The 15977-nt window shown below is 37.7% G+C and overlaps 1 protein-coding gene across 2 annotated transcripts in view; it reads left to right on the top strand.

Moving 5' to 3' along the window:
- Positions 1 to 690: 690 nt before the first annotated feature.
- The window catches only part of LOC128027318 (arf-GAP with Rho-GAP domain, ANK repeat and PH domain-containing protein 3), a 32451-nt gene continuing 17164 nt past the window's right edge, over positions 691 to 15977 (top strand). The window contains exons 1-6 of one of the 2 annotated variants that reach the window (XM_052614845.1): positions 691 to 836; positions 9647 to 10635; positions 10732 to 10778; positions 13491 to 13573; positions 13677 to 13738; positions 15508 to 15723. In XM_052614845.1, the coding sequence (XP_052470805.1) occupies positions 9719 to 10635; positions 10732 to 10778; positions 13491 to 13573; positions 13677 to 13738; positions 15508 to 15723 (1325 nt within the window). In that variant the 5' untranslated portion in view covers positions 691 to 836; positions 9647 to 9718. The remainder of the gene's footprint in view (positions 837 to 9646; positions 10636 to 10731; positions 10779 to 13490; positions 13574 to 13676; positions 13739 to 15507; positions 15724 to 15977) is intronic. The other variant, XM_052614844.1, reaches the window with a different exon arrangement.

The raw sequence follows: 15977 nt of genomic DNA, 5'->3' as shown, positions 1-15977 counted from the left end.
TTTATAGCTATGAAGTTAGTGTAGATTTGTTTGCAAGGTGATCTCTCAATGAATACATGCCAGTTAAAGCATGCTTTGGATGATATATGAGATATCCTCTGCATGTGATGTGCCACATTTCAAGCCTTAAATTAAGCAAAATACGCACAAATAGTGTTAAAAGATTAAATATTATTTAGAATATGCAAGACAGCTGAAACTAGCATTTATAGAGGATTAAAATGATTACCAAACACTACCATAAAGACTTTGTGGTGAAAATACTCACTTCATGAAAACAAAAAATGACAAATACGATTTTTAAAAATAGCCATCTTTATCTGGAAAGCCTTTGTTGTGTACAGATGTCTGACAGACGTCTTTAAGACGTCAGTTTTACATACATGCCGTGTCATAAACATCTTAAAGACATCTTCTAAACGTCTATTTGACCTAATAGGAAACATTATATGGTGGTATCGCAAAAAACATCCTGCAGATGTAAATGTAGATGTTAAATAGACATCTCCAAGATGTGTGTTTGCTATCAGGAGGCTGCTAATTTAAAGCGTAGGCTACTTCTTTATTGAAGATTATTTTAAACCATTCTTAACATGGTTAATTGCGTGTGTGCTTTTTTATATAACTGCTATAGTTAGGTTTTTGTGGTCTGACCAGCGCTATGACTGAATGGAGATCAGTTAAACTCTCGACACTCGTCTCTGTCCCTTTAAGAGGTCATTCAGTGCTCCGCAGCAGAGAAACCTCCGGCACAACAAACACAGCCATCAGCAGCTCAACACTCATCTCACATTACTGCAGTTTAAAACTGGAATGTGTGACGCGAATCAATTACGGTAAGATGCGGTTTTTACATTCAAACTGACATTTGATGACATCTAACATGCGGTTGAATCAGTAGTGTGCAGTTGTATTATATATCCGAAGGCTGTTTAGTTTGTAAAGTGTATAAAGTTTAATGCTCCATCGGTTATTATTATAGCTCGTTTTTATTAATGGTCTGAAATTGTCCCAGACCTTGTGAAAAAGGTTGAAGCGCTGTCAGGTAAAGCTTACTTTTTAGTTAAGGTCGTGAGTTGAACTATTACCCAGCAGAGTGTTGACTGTTCAGAAGAATTCCATTGAGTCTCAGTCAGGATCAGCAGCAGTGCACTGAATCTGTAACATGTAAGATCTGCTCTGTCATGTGTTACTCACTGAGGAATCCCATATCCACAGGATTTACAGTTTAGTTTGAACTGACTCAGAGATAATTTGCCAGTTCCTTACAGACACAACAACTGTGGGAGTCACTGGGGAATTTGCAAGAATAACATACCATTTTGGAGGCCTTTTCTTTCAGCAAGTTTAGCCTGATAGGCAGAGGCTCAACAATTTGTAGAAATCATTACTTTTAAAGTATAAAAGCATGTACTTTTAAAATTTTTCTTAGACCCGTGTGTATGCCATATGTCTAACTGAGCAGATTCCTAAATGCAGCTTAAGTTCTCACAACACGGGCGAGTGTATTAATTGTGATAAATCTCTTGTTGCATAATCTGACCTGTATTTCCCTCGCTGCTCTTCACGACACTTGGGAGGATGGGACATATTTTCAGATCTGGCAGGGATTCGATCTTTGGAAAGATGCGTGTGTAAGGGTTCTGGATGTGGTTTTTAATTCTGAGTTTACAATCTAATCCCGTGTTTTTATTTTTGTACAGTTATTCTTGAAATATTGCAGACATTTAGTTAATCTATTTATTCTGATTCTGAAGCTCTGCTCATATCCTGTACAGTTTAATTTTATTTTATCGGTTTATAACAGAAACACTCTTGCTACATAATATAATATAATATAATATAATATAATATAATATAATATTACATAACATTCAAAAGTTTGGGGTTGTTAATTTTTTTTAATTAAAATAAAAAAAATGCATTTATTTGATTAAAAAAATACAATAAAAAACACTAATATTATGAAATTTAAAAGCAAATGGTTTCCTATTTTTAATATATTTCAAAATATAAATTATTATTGTAAGGGCAAAGCTGTTTTTTTTTGTCTTCATAACTCAGTCCTCAGTGTCCCATGATCCTATAGAGATCTTTCTATGATTTTAATATGCTTATTATTATTGTCAATGTTAAAAAAAGTTGCGCTTCTTAATATTTATGTGGAAACGGTCATACATTTCAGGATTCTTTAATGAATGTAATTAAAATAGAATAAAATATAATATAACATAATATAATATAATATACAAGTAGAGCAAGCAAAACTAAATAATATTACCAATAGGCCTGTCGCAATAGTCAATGTATCGACTTTTCGCGCAATTTATGTTCATGACCTCAATAATTTTTGTTGACACAATATATTGCCCATTATATTCACTTAAAAATCAATGTAACCATGTTTTTTACATTTATTTTGTGCCTGTGTCTTTTGCAGCTTCTCGTAAATAACATGTAGTCATGAGGTGCTAGTTCAAATGTAAAAAAAAAAAAAAAGTTTTATCTGCAGATATGATCTTGTTTAGGGTTCTGTGCCTTAGTGCATACGGACTGCTAAGTAGTGATTGTGTTTTTTAGCAATTGTGTGCAGCCTCAATTTGGAGAAGTATCTGCAGATAGAAAAATCTCCATAGGAGTTCTTTGTGCATTTTTCTTTTTTTGGACTTTACTTTGCACTTTTTGTTAGAAAGTGTTTCTTTACTATTTGTTGAAGTTTTTTAAGGTATCTAGTATTTTGATACTTAATTTCCACGATCTAAATATTCTTGCAAATTAAAAGCTTGTTGTCATTTGGAAGTGTGAAGGCCTTCTTGCATTATTATGCTGTTACATTATGATTATATATTCATGGGCATAAAATGGTCTTTAAAGTGTCAATAATATCCCTGATCGCAATTATTTCTGGAGCAATTTATCGCACAACAAAAAGTTGTTATCGTGACAGGCCTAATTACCCATATCAAATATACTGCAATGCAGGAAAGTTTTTGTTGAAATTTATGTTCTCATGTGTTTTTATGTGTGCATGCATTGGCTGCTTCAATATTTGTGCTTTAGTTTCAATTCTCTCTCTTTTATTAGCCGGTTTTTTTTTTTTTGGCATTAAGTGATCAGATTAAATGTGAAAGCGTAGGTTATCTTGCAGCAGTGTGTTTTCAATCCAGCTCTGAGATCTCAATATGTGTTTGAGAAAGCATCCAGCATATTAATACACAAGTGTGTTCTGTCATCTCAGCTACGCGGCCGCCACCAGTTGTGAACAATGATGTATTGTGTCACACAATAGTGCTTCACTGTTATTTATACACCCCCCAACCCCCCGCCCCCAGCACACTGCATCCCAGAAGCCTCCTTGATTCCTGCGTTTTACAAATTGCTTTTGACTCGTCAGCTTCCACTAATTGTTCGTTCTGGTTGCCCAGGGATGTTTGAGTAGGATATGAGAGGGAAAGATGTTTAGAGATGTTTTTCTCCTTTGGCTCCATCACAAACCACAGAGCAGTGCGATCAATAGGTCATGAAGCATGCTTTTCTATTAATAAATAAAAGGTAGAAATAATCAATGAAAAAATAACAACAAACAAAGAAATAAAAAAAATGTAAATAAAGTTACTCATTTAAACTGCGTTCTCACTGTCCTCCCATGAGACTGAATTACATTAGCCAAGGCTTGATTTAATTTATGTGTACACTAAGTCTGTGCCTGTGCAATTTATTGAATGCTCTGCTAATGTCTTCACTTCCTGTTGCATGTACTGCCTAGAAGTACAGAACCTTCCAAGTTGTGCTGTTTGAATCTCTTGAGAGTATGAAACATCATTTCTTGCAAGCTATTTTCCTGCTAACAAGTAATTTTCCTGCTGATACAGATTACTGTTCAGATAGCAATGCAAAATCACTTGGGGATCATTCTGTTACAGAAGTGTTTTCCTTCCCATTAAGTTCTGGGGAACTATAGTTCATTTCATTCCATTACGGTTTGAGATAGTGTTGTTTTTCACATGAATTATAGCAGGAATTGACAGCTTTTTAGGTTGTTGCCAAAAAGGTCTCAAAGCATGATTTCTATCACAGTTGACTAATGGACTATCCAATATAAAAAAATGTAAATAAGCAAGCATGAACAACGTAAGTAATTGAAAATTCAAAACATGTTTTGCTCGAGTTACTTGATATTTGGGAGACCTGACAAAAAAGGTTGCGAAAATACCAGATTATGTGAGCTTCAAGTGTTAGTTCACCCAAAAATGAATCTTCTGTCATCAACTATCATTGTGTCATTCCAAACCAAGACATTTGTTCATTTTTAAAACACAAATTAGGGTGTTTTTAGAAGGAACTTGAAAGATTTCTGCCCATTGAAAAGCCATGCAAACCAAAACTTTGATAGAAAAAACATCACAAAAGTAATCCTATATGAATGGAACGGTTTGATTGAAGTCTTCTGATAATAATAATAATGATATTTATTGCATGTTTGATATGCTCTTTTTATTTGCATTGATCTGTGTCTATAAATGCTTAAATTTAATGTTCATAAAGTGATCCTTTCTCTTCAGAAGACTTGGATTGATTCATATCGGCTTACTCTTACAATGTCTTTTTGTACTTTTTTAGAAGCATGAAAATTTAGGCTGTCTTGACTTTAAATACAAAAATGATGGAAGAATATTACAAATATTTTCCAAAGATGAACAAAAGCCTCATTGGTTAGAAATGACACGAGGGTGAGTAAGTGAAGATAGAATTAACATTTTTGGGTGAGTGTCCCTTTAAAAAGGAAGTATCACAGGAAGGACACTCTAAGCGCTGAAAAAGTGTATGTGTGTCCTGGTTTAACTGCTTTTCATTTTTACATTTTAAACAAAACTGTGAATTGCATGCAAAGGAAACAGTTGTACTGCAAATGAAAAATGTGTGGTAATATGCACGTCGTTTTCTATAACTACAGAGTGCTTGGTTAGTATGACGTTATGAGTTCATATTAACGCAAGTCTTGTTTACTAACTTCATTGCTAATAAACATGCATCACCATTGGCTTCGTTTGGTAATCCGGTTGTGAAAGGTACAGGAAATGTGTGTGAAGACACAGCCAGTTGGCTCTTTAAAATGAGTGGCTCTTTTATTGTGTAAACTCAATGTGATTGACCATGAAAGACTTATTCTGTTAGTTGCATTTACATTTAGTTATTTTAGAAATTGAATTGTTTTATGGCAGTTTAAAAAAATCAGAGGAGCTTGAAAAGGGCACAGCTTATAGACTGTGTGAACGTGCTTTTTTGAGGTTTTATGTGTGCCACCTCATTCAAATCAGTTTGATTTTATGCAACATTATCAATGTGTCAACCCTCTTTGTGGTTTTCAGATCTGCAGTTCATCTGTGTATCTTGCACCGTATCTCTTTTCCTCTAGCGCGGGAGAGGAGGAGGGTTTTGTTTGAGGGACAGCTGTATCCTGTGTATTCAGTTCGGAGAAAACCCAGATCGGCCATCAAGATAAATATAGTCGGGGCGGAGCAGACAGAGCAGAGCAGGGCACAGTTTTCCCAGCAAAATACATGCTGATTGTTGTTTGAGATGGTCAGCATCTTGATCTGTGATTGAAGATGTGGAGGATGATTTGAAGATGCTGCTTTTTTTAAGTGTCCTGCTGGTTCCAGCCACCATCTTTACCTTGTCTAGACCTTCATCTGCGAGAACAGACCTGCCTGAGACCTTATCTGCAAGTGTCCCTTCCCCTGGGGGGATCCCTAGAGGGAATGCGCTCATTAGACAAACACAACCCCGTCTGTAGTATATCATTCCAATTCATCTATTGTTTGCATGGTTTGAGGTATTGGTAATTGGTAATAACACACTGTGCAGGTTAAGTTGAATATTTAGGCTTGTTAGTTGGTGCAAATTCTTAACCCTGAATAAAGGCTATAATATTAATATCAATAAAGATAATAAACAGATGGAGGTTTACTGTGCTGTCTGTTGTTGAGTAGTAAATCAGTTGACTAATGCACTGTGTGCTGTAAAATGTAGAAATTGTGGTTTTGACCTTTCTTGGCTTCCATTTTCTTTGCAAAATAGTTGCTGAATTAGCCACAAAATTATAACTGTGGTGCATGTGGTGGCAAACTGAAACAAACTCTGGGAGTCTGCATGTCAACCTGATCAAATGTAAATGCAGTAATGTGAGAAAAGTGAGAAATCATACAGTCAGTTTAGAAAGGCAGATCCACAGTTAGATGAAGAGAAAGCCATAAATGAATAGAAAGTTCAGAAGTACAGCATTTATTTGAAATAGAATATTTTGTAACATCATAAGTGTCTTTACTGCAGCCTTCGATCAGTTTAATACATCTTTGGAGGAAATGTTTTTCTGTTTTATTGCTTCAGTGTACTAAAGAGTGTTCTTTAGGATATCTCAGTTTGCTTCAGTATGCTTGAGTTTTCAATGAACTGAGAGATAACAGGAAATGTATGTGTGTGTGTGTGTGTGTGTGTGCAAGACAAGTGTTAGAGACAGAAATTACATTTTAGTTTCTTAATGTCCTAGATACTTAGAAAATGATTTGCATTCAATTCTTAGAAATGCATCTGGAGGACATAGTTAGGTATCTTAAATGGACATATATGTTGAATATGCATCATGATTGGATGAGATCAAAGCATCCACATTTGATGAAGGCATAAATATATAATATTTCCTGCCTTTTGTCTCACTGAAATTGCCACGACAACACCCTTTCCTGAATAAAAGTGTTCATTTCTTTCAAAGAACACATTTTCAGCTGTAGTGTAAATGCTGATTCAGAGTCATTTTGTCATTTACTGCATTTTGTCATTACTGTGCAAACAGATGTAGGAGAGAAGACTAGTTGCAATACAGTCAGCAAATATTACCATGACATCTTCACTACCAGTGAAGTTACAAGCTCTTGGTGCATGAAGAAGATCTGTAAAGTTGCAAAGATTAAAGTCTCAAATCCAAAGAGACATTCTTTATCAAAGTTAAGACTCTGCCACGCCCCCACATGTTTATGTCACTATGTGGAAATATTTGCGTAATGCCACCCAAATGTTCACGCAAAGGAATAAGGTGTGGTTTCAGTAACCTCAGTTAGTGTTGAAGCAGACATGTCAGAGAGATCCAGTGTGTATCTAGGATTTATTTGGCCTTTCTGGAAGTAGATGCATTTAGGAATCTTTAAGATTAACGTTACTTACAACAGTTAAATTTCCGACGAGTGCTTGCAGTGTTCGGCCAATCACAATGCACTGGGTCAGTTGGCCAAATACACAAAATAACGATCTTTAAAAAAGCATCATATGACCCCTTTGATTCAAAATGTAAACATTTACAAGAAGCAAAAACAGGCACAATACTCGAGACTGCAATTATCTACAGAACAAATCTGAATTGAGTCTGTAAATTAAGGGCTTCAGGGTGAATTCTTTGACGGTGAAGGGAGCTTTTTTTTGCATTGCTGCTGGGGGAAAAAGACAACACCCGGACCCGTTTCTCTCCTTTCCTCAGGTCACATTTTATCAGTCCGCCTCACAAGCTTCCTGCCTCCCCCTCACCGTGGGATCCAGTGAAACAGAGTGGTCAAACCAAAGGTTAGCATCCAGAGTCCAGACAAAGGATATGACTCATCAGCCCTTTTTTAACGGCCTTCCAGCGTCTGCTTTTCTACTCAGACCGAGTGTTGTGGAGTGCAACAGACCCTGTTGACATCATCATAGCTTTATAACACATTTCTGACTTTTTGTTGTGATTCATGATTGCTGTGGAGCAATTGTGATGTCTGCCGCAAATAGAAAGTGTGCTCATAATTACCTCCAATTTGAGATGTCCTTGAGAGAGAACACTGTTTATCTTTTGTGGGTTTGAGATGTACACCCTGAGATGAGCGTTTATCCAATCATCACTCGCACCCGTCAGGCTCCGCCCCTCCTGGAGGTCATGAAAACTACCAGCTCTGTTCCTGGGTTTGGCCGTATGCCGCTCGTAGCCTTGAGATTCCTCTTAGTCCACGGTTCACAAGTTCTGTCAGTCTTTTGGACAGGCAGTCAGGAAAGTGTCAGGAATGTTTGTTTATAGAAAGCGTTCACACTGGGTCGCTCCCAAAGTCATGCCATCCCCACCCATGTGGATTTTCTCCCAGGCCCACCCTAGCGGAGTCTTTTTTTCTCGGCTAGTTCTCTCATGTTTTCAACAGCTTTCCTTCAACGAACGTAGGGTACTAAAACTAGTTTGAAGAAATATGGCCGTATTATCATTCCTTGCATGTTCACAGCTTATGATGCTTTGTGATATTGTAATATTCCCATTTGTGTCCACTCTGAATGCTCTTTTTCAAAAAGAACAAAGATTTGTTTTTTTGTTCGGTCAGTGACTGTTTTGTTCCAATTCGGTGGTTTTAAGTGTCATAAATGGGGTCATGCCGTCATCTGCAAATGTCTGGGTGATTCAGTCTCAGTTGGAAAATGCTCTCTGTCATAAATGACCATTAACCTCCCTGCAACTATCAGCCATGTCTTTTGTTTGTCAAATTTAGAAGTGGACAATACCATTTTTTTTAAGATTTGTCTTTGCATTTAGGCACAATTCTAGTATAATAGCTAAATAAATAAATACAATTATTATTATTAATATTAAATGCATTATGAATAAAATAGTTTGTCGTTTTTATTATTGTTGTTGTGTTTTTTTTATTTTATTAAATTGCTAATTGTACAACACAGGGAACATCCAACAACACAAGACACAACCAATGTGATGAACACAAAGTAAATAATAATAAATAAAAAAAAAATGTTACCATCACCACCCTAAATACCATCAAATATCTTACATGTCACTTAAAATATAAGTTTTCTTTTCCATTGACATATTTGTAACCATTTCTTTCAGGCAAAGTCATATAATTGGTGCATAAATGCATTTTCATTTTAAAGTGATAAGCTGTTTTACTTGCAGGATGTACGTTTAGAAATATACATTTTCTACTTTTTAAAAATAATCTCCTGATAAATGAACTAAAAAAGTAAAAGTGAAATGTTAACATCAAGGAATCATTAACTTCTTTACACTCTCATATGTTATGATATAGCGTGCCTTTAAATGTACAACATTTTAAACGAGTATCATGGACATTTATTATATGCAATATATTTATGCAAGACAGTTGGAGTTATGCAAGTTCACATATTAACTATGTGTATTAAAGCAATTTCAGTGTTCATTGTTACTAACTGTGTTTTTTTTTTTACAAACTTCCATTAGTCTGTTTGTATAATGTAGTGTATTTACATATTATTATTTATTTACTGCACTGAGGGCAGATTGAATTATTGGTGGATTAAAGGAATAGTTCACACAAAAAATGGAAATTCTTTGATTATTTACTCACAGTTTTTCCAAAACTATATGAGTTTCTTTCTTCTGTTGTTGAAGAATAATGAATAATATTGGTAACCAAACAGTTGACTGTAGCCATTGACCTCCGTAATATCAAAAAAAAAAAAATACAATGGAAATCAATGACTACTGTCAACTATTTGATGCAAATGATGACAGAATTTTCATTTTTGTGGTATAGATGTCTCTTTATTGCAATGAAACCTATTTTCTTTGTTGTTTTCTCAGATGAATGACTGGTGTCGTCTTTTACTCTTGGCTGGAACTGCTGCTGTTTTGCATGCAGCCGAATGAGCACCCATGCACACTATGGCAACAATCGGTCCATGCTCAGATGCAGAGGACCTGTTGGCTTCCGTCCACCTCGAGAGGTATCTGGACCATTTCCGTCAGGCAGGCTTTCTCCTCGCCCGAGACTTCTGCCATGTGGACAATGTGGCTCTGAACAGGGTGGGAGTCACTGCCACCGGCCACAGGAAGCGTATCCTCAAACTAGTCGAGCACATTCAGCTGATCTGTCAACAGCCCTCGCTAGATCGCTGTAATTCAGACTCTGCTATTCAGGAAGTGACCCCTGTCAAAGCTCAGCCTCATTCTCCTTCAAAAAGTCCTGGCAGTTCCTTAGAAGCCTTACGTAACAGCTCGGCCCCGAATCTTTGTTCACAAGTGAAGCGCTCGCTCTCAGAGCGTAGCAACAGTGTTGTAAAGCCGGTACCAAAACCAAGAACTGTCTTCCACAGACTGAGAGCAGAGGAAACTTCTTTACCAATGCAACATGATGCACAACTTCATCAGAAATCATCTCAGGATTCACTTTTAAAAGTTTCAGAGGGTTCCAGTACAGACACTGTTGAGATATCTACTGAATCAAAAAAGGACCATTGTGAACCAGGTTTGAGGAATAGTTATCCGTTACCCCCAGTGCCCCCTAGGTTAAATCGAGGAATTCCCCCATCCACATGCAGGAGTATGTCACAGCAGGAGCGTCTGAGCACCCCACCCCTCTGCACCCCTCCTGAGTCCCCCTCGAGTTATCAGTGCTCTCCCTTCACTAACCCACCCGGTTCACCTCCAAGTCCACCCTGCTCAGGGCTAGAGATGGTCTCTAATGAAATCTACTGTGGCACTTTACCAGACACTCCACATGTGTTTTGGAGTCGCTCTGTACCTGTCCCCCCTCCACGCCAGAAGGTCAGCCCATCCACTGATAATCACAGGTAAACTCTTGTCATTCTGCTGCATTGTGGTTCTTCGACTATGGCAAAGTTTTTTGTTTATCCCCATACAACTAACTAAAGTTTCTCCTCCTATAGCACTTTAGAAAAGTCCAACTCAACTGAATCACCTAAAAGAACATCTGGTAAGTTTATAACCACCACTTATCTTAAACTTTGTTGTGGAAAATGATATTATTTACTCACCCTAATACGCCTCCTAATATTTATAACTTTATTTTTTTACATTGAATGAATAATGTAAAATATTCTCTGCAAGGAAACTGTGCAATATAATGGGAATGGGTTTATATTCTGTATTCTCTAGTGCTTTAATGTATGGGGTCAGGACAATTTATTTTTTGAAAGAAATTAATATTTTTATTCCACAAGGATGCATTAAATTGATCAAAAAGACATTTGTCATGTTACAAATAAAAGCTGTGCTTTTGAGATTTCTATTTGTCAAGGAAACTTCACAATTTCCTGTTTTTAACATTGATAATGATAAGAAATCAGCATATTAGAATGATTGTTGAAGATTATTGATGCTGAAAATTCAGCTTTGCGTCAAATGCCTTTTAACAATAAATTCAAATAGAACTAGTTATTTTAAATTGTAATAATATTTAACAGAACTATTTATTTTACTGCACTTTCTATAAATGCAGCATTGTTCAGCAAAAGAGACTTAGGGCCCTATCTTGCACCCAGCGCAATTGACTTTGTACACCGACGCATGTGTCATTCCTATTTTGCACCTGCGCAAAGCGCGCTTTTCCCTCCACAGAAGCACGTCGCTAAACTAGTGAATGAACTTGCGCTCCCTGGGCGGTTCAGCGCAAAAAAGGAGGCGTGTTCCGGCGCAAACAATCCCTGGTGCTATTTTGCTGTTCCATTAAACAATTGCGCCACTGACCAGAAAAAACCTAGTCTAAAGTCAGTGGCGCGTTGCGCGTTGTTCATTCTGCTATTTTAAGGGCGCATGCTTGACCATAATGTATAGCGTGCACAACGCGCATACACTTTGCTCATGTAATCTACACAGATGCAACAGTTGCAAATCATAAATTGTTACACTAAAAAATATTAACACGTGAGATGACGGAAATCATTGTGGTGTGCCACGAAGATGTGAAAAAATAGGCATAAATCTAGCTTACAAATTATTCAGGCTAATTTTAATAGGCTAATTAAGGATCAGACCTGTTGGCCAAATAGTGGCAAGACATGTGTATATAAGGACATCTGACAAATTGTGGCTATTTCCTCCCACGCCTGTTTAACCGACGCTATTTTGGGTGGGTTTCTCCCATCCCCATACAACACAACTTCTCTGTCTTTCACTGCTCTTACAAGAACATCAGTCTCCTCGGCTGTGAACCGCTCCTGGCGTGCGCCTGGTAAAAACGCCATAATAATAGCAATAGCTACATAATGGAACTTGCGCACCTGCTTTTAAAGGGAATGTTGGATGAAGTTCTGATTGGTTTATTTCACGTTACGCCCAAACCACACCTATGAATAATGAAGCTACTTCAGACCAACCCACTTTAGATTTGCGCCGGGCGCAAGAGCCATTTATCCCGCCGGGAAAATAGCAACAGCGCCGAGACCCGCCCACAAACTTACTTGCGCTTCGCGCTTTGACACTTGCGTTTCAGATCGTTAAAATAGGGCCCTTAGGCCCAATCCCAATTCTATTTTATCCCCCTTCCCCTACCCCTCCGCCTAGCCCTTCCCTATGTCCCTTAAAACAGAGTGTCAAGGGGTAGGGGAGAAGATATTCCCCTAAGGATTGGGACACCACTACCATGACATCACACGTCATCAGCATTCGTCGTCTAGCTCTTACAATACACACATATACTGGTGTGCATTAGAGCCTTTAATTATCGTCCTGTATTAATGAGCCGCTTACTGACACACACACACATATCGGAAATCGCGCAGCTCACACATCCAGGAGAAAATAAACTTGTCAACACTGCCCCACGATTTTTATTAAATACAGTTTAAATACTGAATCGCTACATTATATTTTCCAGCGACGAGAGGATACAATCGCTGTTTTTAAGTAAACTCACTCTAAAAAGATAAATGAACAGACGCAATACACGGAACCTCCATTTCTCTCTCTCTCTCTCGAATAGGCAATTTTTGAGAAAATGGTTTAGTGATTTCTAATTATTGGGGGAGTGATCGCCCTGGTCAGACGTATGACGTGGCACTATTATGCAGTCTGTAATGATATGACGTTAGCAAATATTAGCGATTTTTTGCAAACATTTCTTTGAGTAACATGAATATGATTATGAATATGAACGTTAATATGAACTCACAATTGAATGTAACGTAAAATAAATGCTTACTTTTTGTTAAAATCTTTATTTATGCCAAAAAAACTTTCATTTATGTGTTTTTTTGTTCGCTGTAGCAGCCATGTTGCTGAGATAATTCATACCCCTTCGTTTGAAGTGTGGTCCCGAAAAATCTTCGTTTGAAGGGCTGTCTGGCCCTTCCCCTTCCCCCTTCCCCCTTCCCCTCCAACCAAAAGAAAATCTAGACACCGAAGGGGAAGGGCTAAGGGGTAGAAGTGGGATTGGGCCTTATTTCACAAACAAGTTTTGAACAATAGTGAAATGCACCAAAAACTTGCTATCCATCATGAATATACTGTCTCACTTGTGCATATTTGCCTTTTTATGTTATGCTTTGAGCACTATGCTGGGTGGGACAATTTGGCTTAAGTGAGCTTTACACTCTATGCTGTCATTTCTAAAATTTTTAGCACTTAATATTTACATTTTATCTTACAAATTTATGTTATGCTGCAATTTTCTGTTTAACTGGCATAGTATCTACTGAGGAAGAAGATGAAATGATCAACCCGTACTGTGAAACTGTTTTCCACAGCAGGCGACAATATCAAGATTCACAGGTAAGATACTTAAAGTAAAAATTCTCTCTAAAATAAAGTTTTGTCTCACTTACTCCAAGAGTTTTCCAATAGTTGCAGTTTATTTATGGTTGAATGTGTTTAGGTTGAGAGGACCAAAAGTGAGGAAAAGACTACAAATAATGAAGATAAACAAAGAGAACATGGGTAAGTCCAAGTATTACCATTAGAGTTCTTTAACAAAAGACAGCCGAATGTTTGTCGTGCCCACAGTGTTAAATCCAGCTGTTAATCACATAGTGGCACCTAAAACAATGGGATAAAGAGTCAGTGTGTTTACTTGGATGAGCTTTTGTGTCTTCCAGCCTCTGTAGTGTCTGTCAATGAATGTGTAAGTCTAGATCCTCCAATGTAAGATGGATATATACCCTAAAATAAAAATTCACTCACCCTCACGCCATCCCAGATGTGAATGACTTTCTATCCTCAGATGAACACAAACGAAGATTTTTAGAAAATAGGGTGACCATACATGCTCTTTTCCCCAGATACATCAATATATTGTCTAAAATATCCAGGTTTTGGCTTTGCTTTCCTGTTTTCATACTTGCTTTTGACTTGAAGCAGCGCTGCGCAGACCGATCTGTGTTTGACATCAACGTCCTGTGAGAGCTACAGAGAGCAGATGCTATTTATGCCACAATTGGTTGATTATGTCCTGTATGTTTTTGCCAAAACTGCTTTTCAGTCATTACCTTCAGCAAGTATGAAAATAGAAAAAAAAGCCAAATCCAATGTAAAAAAAAAAAAAAAAAGCATTTACAGTATGGTCACCCTATAGAAAAACACTCCATCTCTGGATTGGCAGAGATATAATGCAAGTGGATGATACCCTCAAAGCAGACATCTCTAATTCCACATGATAGTTATCCATACAACCCCAGTCTATGGATTACACTAACATTTTAAAGTCTGAAATGATAAACCCTTGCTTCCGACCAGTTGTCAGACACAGGTTCACTATAGCTTGGTGAAGCGTGCACAGCCGCACGTTGTGAAGTGAAAGTGAAGTGAAAGTGACATACAGCCAAGTATGGTGACCCATACTCAGAATTCGTGCTCTGCATTTAACCCATCCAAAGTGCAGACACACACACAGCAGTGAACAGACACACACACTGTGAACACACACCCGGAGCAGTGGGCATCATTTATGCTGCGGCACTAAGGGGGCAGTTGGAGGTTCAGTGCCTTGCTCAAGTACACCTAAGTCATGTTATTGCCGGCCCGAGACTCGAACCCACCACCCTAGGGTTAGGAGTCAAAGTCTCTGAACACTAGGCCATGACTTCCCCTTCCCCTTCCCCTACAGAAGCATGATGCAAGTGCATCCTGAAGCTTACGCAAGAAGTGATGTAGAAGCAGTTTCTGATGTTTATTTCAAGTGTGAACTCATTTGCATTTTGAAATGTTTGTATTCTTCTCACACACCACTATTGTTTACTTCAGAAGAAAACCACTGCAATCTTTAGCTTTCCATTTATACTTGAGATTAATTGAAATTCTACACTAATAATAATAATAATAATTTAGAAAATGCTTGAATGGTTAATTTCTCAAAAAAAAAAAAAAAAAAAAAAAAAATTCAGGAAACATTTCTTGAACTGTTCATTTGACTATAATTATATTATATGATATATTATTACAATAACTTTTTTTTTTATTGCTGACAGTTTTGCTGTTTTTAGTGTAAATCTCACTAAATTTTCCTTTATTCTTAATACAAAAAAAAAGTGGCTTAAGAAAAATGTTAAGAAAGTTAGTTAAAAATGCATTTCATCTTCGTATTATTTGTTGTTTGCTTGTTGGCTTGTTTTCAGGATTTTTACATATCTTTACTGGAACATAAACCTGATTTTTGTTTCGTGTAGTAATATTACTGTACAGTTTATATTTTTAACTTCCTCCCCCCACAGGCAGCACAATCACTCGTGGCTCAAGCGTCTTGATTCTCCAGGATACTGCACTGTGGGTGAACCGTCCCCGGCCTCTCACTCATTCTCTCTCCCTCACAACCTCGGCTCCACTGAAACGGATGAGGACCACATCTCCCCCTACGCCAGCTTCACCTCGCTGTCCGAGCGGGCGGCACCCATCCTCAGCGGCTGGCTGGACAAGCTCTCTCCTCAAGGGTACGCCCCGTCGGGGCTGCTGCTCTCATCTCATCTCTGCGTCTTCTGTATGCTCCTCAGTGGCTGTTTCTGCTCCCTGTCTGTCCTCTCCGGCCGGTTTGTCATTACTTCTCCTGCTGTTTGTTCCCGTCCTCTGCTTAACGTCTTCCAGTGTCTAGATTCATTTCCTCCTTGAAGAATTTCAGACAGCACTATATTAAATGTGACCTTTGTAGTGCAGTTGTTTTTCTCTGATGTCATCTTTGTTCCTCTGT

Source organism: Carassius gibelio, chromosome A14 (assembly GCF_023724105.1).
Source record: "Carassius gibelio isolate Cgi1373 ecotype wild population from Czech Republic chromosome A14, carGib1.2-hapl.c, whole genome shotgun sequence".
Taxonomy (NCBI): Eukaryota; Metazoa; Chordata; class Actinopteri; order Cypriniformes; family Cyprinidae; genus Carassius; species Carassius gibelio.
The sequence above is the reverse complement of the archived record's forward strand: the minus strand, read 5'-3'. Positions and strand labels throughout refer to the sequence as shown.